We start from the raw sequence: 9463 nt of genomic DNA on the forward strand, positions 1-9463 counted from the left end.
TCTTTTCCAACAGCTTTCCCATCACAGATGTAAGGCTATAGTTACCCGGACTATCACTACTATATTTTTTGAACAAGGGGACAACATTTGCCACCCTCCAATCCTCTGGTACCATTCCCGTGGACAACAAGGACAAAAAAATCCTAGTCAAAGGCTCAGCAATTTCTTCTCTCACCTCATGGAGCAGCCTGGGGAATATTCCATCAGGCCCCGGGAACTTATCCACCCTAATGTATTTAGCAACTCCAACACCTCCTCTCCCTTAATATCAACATGCTCCAGAACATCAACCTCACTCATATTGTCCTCACTGTCATCAAGTTCCCTCTCATTGGTGAATACCGAAGAGAAGCATTCATTGAAAACCTCACTCACTTCCACAGCCTCCAGGCACATCTTCCCACCTTTATCTCTAATCGGTCCTACCTTCACTCCTGTCATCCTTTTATTCTTCACATAATTGAAGAATGCCTTGTGGTTTCCCTTTACCCTACTCGCCAAGGCCTTCTCATGCCCCATTCTTGCTCTCCTCAGCCCCTTCTTAAGCTCCTTTCTTGCTACCCTATATTCCTCAATAGACCCATCTGATCCTTGCTTCCTAAACCTCGTGTATGCTGCCTTCTTCCACTTGACTAGATTTTCCACCTCACTTGTCGCATACATGGAATTATGATGTATTTACCAATGGAAATAGTAAAACTAGGTGTTAACAAGTGTTCAAGTTTTAAAGTTTATTCTTTATTAAAGATTGTGGAATTAAGTTCCATCAGCCACAAAAATCATTTGAAATGCAACATGAAAAAAATTGAAATTCAACTTAAGTCCTACATGCACAGACGCACTTAAATTTTAAGAGATTGCTCACCTGCAGAAATGGCCAATTCTACATTGTCATTGAACTTTCTCAAGCATAGAATACAGATATCCAATAAACCTTCTTTGTTGAAGACAGATACTGCCTTGCTGCTGCTTTCACTTAAAAAATAAAAGGAAAATGTCCAATTACTTTACATTTATTTCCCTGAGACTCCTCCATATCTGCATTGAAACCACTCACCGAATCAAACCAGGCTTTACAAAATTGCGCACCTTATCACCAGGCAGATTTGTTTCTGATATAACACAATTGTACTAACAAAATGCCAAATTATTCAACAGAAAACTGTGCAGCAAAATAATCTGTACATTCATAAAAATTAAAGATGCTTTAGGAGCAAGTATCTAATCTCAGAAGCAATAATCCTTGCCGAACCAACAGATAATTATGCAGGATAGGAGAACATGGATGCAAGTTGACAGGGGGTAAGAGACTACAGACATAACTTTTCCAGTAGATATCGATAAACTGCTCATCTCCTGGGATGGAGAAAGAAAGTTCCTGAGAGAGAGTAACAGGCCAGGAGGAGATGAACAAGTGCTGGAGATGGAAGAAGAGGCTGTCAGTGGAGGTAAGCAAGCCTTAGGTAGGGAGGGAAAGGCAGCAGAAGGACTCAACATCACGTTGGACCTGTAACTCTCCAAGATTCGAGTACCTGGGTTCGAGGTGAGGTCTCTGCCATTGGGGTCAGGGGAATGGTGAAGCAGGGGTCAGAGACAAAGTGAAATGTGCGGTCAGGGGAGAGGAATTGAGGACTTCAAGAGCAAAGGAGTCAGCAGAAGGGAAGTCAGAGGAGAGAGATGGGGGTGAGGTGAGGGGGTGGGACGAGGAGAAATAGTGAGGAGACATATGTGGAATGTTGGCGCCTGTGCCTAGATTCAGGCAGGAGAGTGAGAAACCAGTTGGCAACCAGTCAGGAAGCAATACTTTGTGGTTTCTGTGTCAGAGTGGTACACATCAAAGCCCAACTTCGGCCACAACTGAAATGATCCATTGGGCTGTTTCAAATGTGCCCAGTTGAAAAACATAGATGTGAAACCTATGAGTATACTACCCACAATTTTCTATCAGTTGCAATAAATGGAGGTAAATAGTTATCAGTGGACCCAATATTTTCTGATTCACTTCACTGTTGGAAACTTATCTTTGTTCACACACTTCAGGGCAGTTGTTATGAACTACATGTAATTTATTAGAGTGTATGCTGATACAGTAAATAAAATTGTCACCAAATATTATCACTGACATCAAAATCACCTTTTCTTTTTATCTGTAATGATTTAGTGATAACAAGACTAAATTATCAAACAATTCTGCATTAAAAAGTTTACAGCAGTTACTCAGAAAACTTGTGTAAGATAAATAATGAACTTACCACAAGTTCCAAAGAAGATGGATAGCCTCATTGGACACATCCTCTATATAATTTTTATCAGAACCTTGGGCTTTTTGAGGATTTACCATATTAGAATTTAATTCTGTACAGCACTGCCAACACAAAACAAATCAAACTTTTATAATGTAATATGATTTCAATAAGTTCAAACTAGATTTTGAACCAAAAAACAAACTTCCCCAACAACTTTTCCAGTCCCAATGCAAAGACATGAGAAACACCACTTTCCTGGCAGCATTGTCATGGAACTTTATTTATTTATTTGGCAATAGAGTTAAGAGTAGCCCCTTGAATCACCCTATCCCAGCAACCCCACTACCCCATTAACCCTAATCTAATCACAGGACAATTTACAATGGTCAATTAAACTACTAACTGGTATCTCTTTGGACTGTGGGAGGAAACCGGAACAGCTGGGGAAAATCCACACATTCCACAGGGAGGACGTACAGACTCCTTACAGAGAATGCCAGAATTGAACTCTGTAATAGTGTTGTGCCAACCACGGCACCCTTGAATATCACTGAACATCCTCATTAACGTATCTTGAATACCAACAGAATGAGACAACTCCATGGGAACAAAATCACAGAAAAAAATCAAATAGCCGCATTTGGATTTATTTTCTGCATTAAGGCTTACCTCCCGCAACAGTGCAGTAAGCGGTGTCAAAACATCTTGCTTCACCATCTCATCACAAACATCGTATCCTCCACAAGCACTAAGATTTCTGTCATGAATAAACAAGTCTTGTTATGTGCTCTATTGCTTATAACCCTTTTCACTTCATCAATAATTAAAATATTTCTCCTATTCCCTTTGGAAATTCTCCTCGTCTTATGTACTGCATGAATGCAATGAAGTTGACAATCATCATTCCTTTAAGATTTAAACTTTATTTCAAAAGTTGACCAATGGTTCAGAAGAAAGAAACGGTAACTTCTAACTGTTTTACTTAAAATCTAAACATTCTAACTAGTTTAAATGAACTATTTAATTGTATCGGCTATTCAAGATAAATCTGCCCGATACTTGAAAAAGATTAAAAGGTTTAGCACTAACCTGAGTGCACCTGCAGCTGTCTCCCTGACAGCAACACTTGGATCCAGCAGCATGGGTCCCAAACATCGAATGGCATCTTTTTGTAAAAATGAAGGGATCACCTTTTTCTCCTGGACAAGTTTTGAAATGCTTGCACATGCAAATTCTCGAATATCAGCAGACCCATTCTGTAACTGTACACAAAGTGGAATTTTAGGCTTGCACAGTTGAAACCATAAATTATTTTTACAGCTGCTTACACAATCCATAGAAATATTGTGACTTTTCTCTGGATGTTTTCTAATCCAATATTCAATGTAGTTTTGCTCCTCTTTTGAAACTGAAGTAAACCAGTATTAGTTCTCAACAATCCTTCACTTTTAAAAACTATTCAATGAAAATCACACTGACATCAATAAATTCATATAATTACAACTTAACATTGATTAACCTTTACACAGGATTTCTTTTAATTTTGGTGTTGTAGACCAGGTTAACAGAATACTCCTCGGCCTGCCAAAGATCATCAAACCCTAAATCTACTTTCTCGACATTCGCTTCTCAGAAATGTTGAGAAAGAATTGAGGTAGATTTAGTCAAAAAGAAATGTAAATATTTTTTTCAGCCCTGCCTCAGCATCATCTGAACACCAAGGTTTGTTTGCACCAGCATTGTAAACATACAAATAAGTTGGTGTGTGGGACTCAACGACACCTCCTCTGAACTGTTTAAAATATTTGGCGATGAAAAGTTCAGAATTTAATTTCACAGTGGAACATGAAGCCATTGAGCCTATAAACTCTTAAGTGCAATCCCATTTCTTCCTTCTCCTTATTCTTCTATACTCCTGCAACTTATTCTTTCCCACACATAAACTTCCCTTCAAATAATTTGCCATTAATTTACACTAAAGGGTAAATTACAGTAGTCAATTAAACTATCTTGACTCAAGGATGTCTGATGAAAAATGACATACATGGTCAGGGAGGGATTATGCAAGTTCTACAAAGAAGGCATTCAAGGTCAGGGTTGAACAAGAATGCACAGAGCTATGAGGCTGCAGCACTAACTTCCACTACCCTGCCAAGCTTCACATTGAAATCTTTCTACCTCTATCTCCAAAACCAAAAATTACAATCATTCCATTGATGGATTTCAGTAATGCACAAATTTAGACGTTTTACTGATGCTGGGTGCATGTAATCCAACACTTTGCTCCTATTCCATCACCCCATCTCAGAGACTCTAATTGTGAACACAAGAAAACATTTTCAAAACAAAGGCAAATTAGCAACTGTTATGTAAACCTTTACCCTGATTCATCAGATTATAAAAGAGGGTAATTAGAAATTGGGCTGGCTGGTGGCGTAGTGGCATCAGCGCTGGACTTCGGGGCGAGAGGTCCCAAGTTAAAAAAAAATCTCACCTGGCAGAAGGCAACGGCGAATCACTGTCGTAACTGAACTTGCCTAGTATGCGATTTCCCAATACTTCAGAGCGGTGTGGAAGGAAATCGTCTGCCACCCGGAAATAATTCCGGATGCGACATACCTTAGTCAGAAATTAATCTGATTAAGGCAAGACAAACAACTGGTAGAATAAAATGAGCTTTATTTGCTTTACATTATTCTGCAGTCAGTAACTTGATTTTAAGTTATGTTTAATTGGAACAACTCCACCATGGAAGTCCTCATCACTCCACAGATATTTCTCAGACACCTGCAATACCAATAAACAAACTTCAAGACCTCTACTTCCTTACCGGAAGTTGGAGAATTCAATGTTCATGCCAGGGGGCTGGAGACTACCCAGACGGTATATGAGGTGTTGCTCCTCCAACCTGAGTTTGCCTCCTCCTCCAGCTGCATATCACCTCCCTCATGGTTCCGCCACCTTCTGCTACCCATAGTGCTTTCCCCCTTACATTCCTTCTTCACCTTTCCTGCCTATCCCCTCCCCCACCCCTTGATCTTTCCCCTTACTGGTTTTTCACCTGGCACCTACCAGCCTTCTCCTTCCCACCCTCCCCCCACCTTCTTTATAGGGCCCCTGCCCACTCCCTCTTCAGTCCTGACGAAGGGTCTCGGCCTTAAACGTTGACTGTTCGTTTCCACAGATGCTGCCCAACCTGCTGAGTTCCTCCAGCATGTTGTGTGTGTTGCTTTAACCCTTCTTTGTGATGTTTCTACCCAACCTCATGCTAACGCACACCGCAGCAACTTCTAGATGAGCCCACTGGCACTGTGTAGCTTCATTTGAAACATAGAAAACCTACAGCACAATACAAGCCTTTTGGCCTACAATGCTGTGCCGAAGAAGTCCTTACTTTAGAAATTACCCAAAGTTACCAATAGCCCTCTATTTGTACCTATCCAGGAGCCTCTAAAAAGACCCTATCGTATCTGCCTCCACCACAGTCGCCAGCAGCCCATTCCACACACTCACCACTCTCTGCGTAAAAAACTTAGCCAACATCTCCTCTGTACCTACTTCCAAGCACCTTAAAACTGTGCCCTCTTAGCCATTTCAGTCCTGGGAAAAAGCTTCAGACTAACCACACAATCAATGCCTCCCATCATTTTATACGCCTCTGTCAAGTGACCTCTCATCCTCCGTCACTCCAAGGAGAGAAGGCCAAGTTCATTCAACCTATTCTCATAAGGCATGCTCCCCAATCCAGGCAACATCCTTGTAAATCTCCTCTGCACCCTTTCTATAGTTTCTATACAGCTGTAACATTACCTTTTGGCTCTTGAACTCAGTCCCATGGTTGATGAAGGCTAATGCACCATACACCTTCTTAACCACAGAATCAAACTGCGCAGCTGCTTTGAGCGTCCTATGGACTCGGATCCCAAGATCCCTCTGATCCTCACATTGCCAAGAGTCTTACAACTAATATTATATTCTGCCATCATATTTGACCTACCAAAATGAACCACATCACACTTCTGAGTTGAACTCCATCTGCCACTGCTCAGCCCAGTTTTGCATCCTTCTGATGTCCCCTCTGACAGCCCTCCACACTATCCAGAACACCCCCAACCTTTGTTAGCAAATTTACTAACCCATCCCTCCACTTCCTCATCCAAGTAATTTATAAAAATCATGACCACTGGTCACCAGCTTCTATTCACAATATGACCTGTCTACAACCACTGTTTGCCCTTCTGTAGGCAAGCCAATTCTAGATCCACAAAGCAAGTTCCCCTTGAATCCCATGCCTCCTTATTTTCTCAATAAGCCATGTATGGGGTACCTTATCAAATGCCATGCTGAAATGCATATACACTACATCTACTGCTCTACCTTCAATGTAACTGCCATTATATCTTAACGTTTTGTATTCCTTTTTCATTTTACCCATAACTTAAAATGGCTTTCGGTCTCAACATCTAATCCAAATCTAAGAGCTATCATATTGAATGAAACACAGACCCCAAGCCCTGCACTCTTCGTTAACACTTTTTGCCATTCCTTCCGGTACCGTGTCCGGGCGTTCCTCGGTATTATCTCATTTACCGTTCAGAGCTGCAGAAAACTTATAATTTTCCTGAAAAACACATTTACTTGCTGTCTGTTGATCCCTGCTTACGCGCAAGGATGGAGGAAGCTGGTGAACAAATTGAACTTTGAAATGAATGAGGTCGAAAAACAAACTTTATAGAATAGGAAACCCTGGTTAAATTACAGGGATACAAATTCTAAACTTACTTTCTCAAGTAATTCCCCGGCTGGCGAGGAAACGTCTCCATCCACCTCCTCCTCCTCCTCTTCCAGCCCTCCGGTGTTATTCGATTGCCCTATTGGGGAAAAATGCGGGCGGGCAAATTTGTTGGTTTTCCTTTTGCCCATTGTCTCGGTCCCTGCCGACGCTGGCACTTGGAAAAACGACGCACTACTCGGCCGCACCGCTATACAATGTGGACAGCCCGATCAGAGACCATGTCGGTGCCGGCAGCCGCCAGGACATGCGATCAGAAACGCGTCACTACCGGGGAGGAGAAATGGTCAAAGGAACAGTTCACTTCATAAAGCTAGCATGGTTTTCCTGTCGATAAAGTTCGCAAGAAAGCGACCTTACCCAGCCATTTTATGGATAAGCTCTGACAGGTTAGAACAGTATCTGTTACGGACGAAAATCACTTTTAAAACCAAGAATTAATGCGATCCGGATGTGATATTAAAGCGAGGCTTCTCCCTCCCATGCCGGATCCCCTTATGGAAATCAGATACAAAGTATTTTTATCACCTTTCCGTAGGTTAAATAACGGTGTTTCAGGTCTAAATCAATGGAGTTAGGTATGATAAATTTAAGTTAGGAATATGATCACATTACCAAATTATGAATAAACAAACGGATAGAACGGTTTTATTATTTCCTCTTCAAAATTCCGTCAGGTGGAATGGGCTAAATTGAAATAAAGACGAAACACTGAATGATAGCGATAGAAGTGACGGATCTCAGCATTTGACATTTAGTATCATGGCACTTTGACAATCCTCATCTTGGCTGCATCACCATCTGGCATGAGGGCGGGGAGGAGGCACTGCTCAGCATCGAAATCAGCCGCAGAAAGTTGTGAACACCATCATGGGCAGTAGCCTCCTCAGTATCTGGGACATCTTCAAGGACCGATGCCTCAAAAAAGCGGCATCCATCATTCCAGACCCCCATCTCATAGCTTGTTCGAATTGCTACCAGCAGGGAGGAGGCACAGCTGCTGAAGGCAAACACTCAATGATTCAGGAATAGCTTCTGCCCCTCTGCCATCAGATTTCTGAATGAACATTGAACCCATGAATACTACCTCTTTTTTCCCCCCACTACTTATTTAATTTAACAAATTTCATGATATATGCCAGTGATATTAAGCCTGATTCTGAAGACAGTCATAATGTGACAAAGGGAAATGGTGGTTTTCAAAAGGTAAAGATTCCAGTAGGGTAAATGGGGGAATCAATTGCAGAGGTATATCTAGATTTTCTAAAGGCACTTGATAAATGACAGCACAAAAGATTACAAGGGTTTTAGTGACTGGGAGTACCACATCATCTTCGTTAATAGAGTCGTGAAAAAGGTAAAAAAAAAATCAAAGGAGCTTGAGGTTGGCAGTTGTGCCATACATCTTTTTATTTGCATCAGCCAAATATAGGAATAGCAGGGTGGCATTGCAGGTAGTGAAGCTATCACAGGTCCAGGGTAGATTCTGATTTCAGGTGCCCTATACTTGCAGTTTGCATTATTAAAGATTAGGATCAGCAGTCTTCAGAGCATAGCTTTCACTTACAGAAATTAATTTCAAAACTATAGGAAATATTGCACTACATGAAATGCTGTAGAAAATACAAGCAAAACTCCCACCTTTGTTAGTTGTCTCACTTTAGAAAATTGCTGTTTCACAAGTCCTTCCTACCTCAGTTGGTTTGGTAACAGTGAAATGCCGCTAGTTAACCCTTAGTATGGAATGATACTTGAATGATTACATGTAGGTCTGAGATCAATGGTAGCATCACCCTCAACAACTGTTCTAACTCATCCTTCCAGCCTACATGAACATACAAGTTAGTCTTTTCTGGGAGGAAAAAAAAAGACTAAATTAAAATTTTAAATGTATGAACAGGTCTCCAGTGGCCAGCATAAATCACAAATGTTAGTAAAAGCATAGTATAACTTTGCTACTTCAGACATGAAATAGACAATACTGGCAACCATTTTTATAATTTGGGATTTGAAGGGAAATTATTACATACCAAGCTCATTGTTCTGATGTAAAGATTTTTTGGTTAGAGTCTACAGATGGCAAAATTCCTTCCTGCTCACCTTCAGGAACTTGAAATTAATTGCAATAACCAAAATCAGACTATGCTGACATCAGCAGGATAATTAATAATTGAGTGTAGTTAATTCACCATTCTTTGCATCTTTGACACACCAATCATTGTACTTATATACTTCAAACCTTTTTCTGGTATGAGAGTTAATGATAGTTATTAGGAGTATATACTGCATATCTGTGTATACAAATTTCATTTGCCACCCTTGCTCACCATTGTCTTTTAAAATTGAGATAGCAAATAATCTCCAGAGTTCCTTTTGCAAATGTCTAGTTACAACTCGATTTTTATTTGCATGTAGTCTTCAGTCA

The 9463-nt window shown here is 40.7% G+C and overlaps 1 protein-coding gene across 2 annotated transcripts in view; it reads right to left on the bottom strand.

Annotated features, from left to right (window-relative positions):
• The window catches only part of heatr3 (HEAT repeat containing 3), a 61797-nt gene extending 54414 nt beyond the window's left edge, over window positions 1-7383 (bottom strand). The window contains exons 1-5 of one of the 2 annotated variants that reach the window (XM_059992887.1): window positions 7029-7375; window positions 3336-3508; window positions 2916-3003; window positions 2253-2365; window positions 866-975 (exon numbers count right to left, since the gene is read on the bottom strand). In XM_059992887.1, the coding sequence (XP_059848870.1) occupies window positions 866-975; window positions 2253-2365; window positions 2916-3003; window positions 3336-3508; window positions 7029-7169 (625 nt within the window). In that variant the 5' untranslated portion in view covers window positions 7170-7375. Of the gene's footprint in view, window positions 1-865; window positions 976-2252; window positions 2366-2915; window positions 3004-3335; window positions 3509-7028 lie in introns of both variants that reach the window. The other variant, XM_059992889.1, reaches the window with a different exon arrangement.
• Between the last annotated feature and the right edge of the window lie 2080 nt (window positions 7384-9463).

Source organism: Hypanus sabinus, chromosome 17 (genome assembly GCF_030144855.1).
Source record: "Hypanus sabinus isolate sHypSab1 chromosome 17, sHypSab1.hap1, whole genome shotgun sequence".
NCBI classification, from domain to species: domain Eukaryota; kingdom Metazoa; phylum Chordata; class Chondrichthyes; order Myliobatiformes; family Dasyatidae; genus Hypanus; species Hypanus sabinus.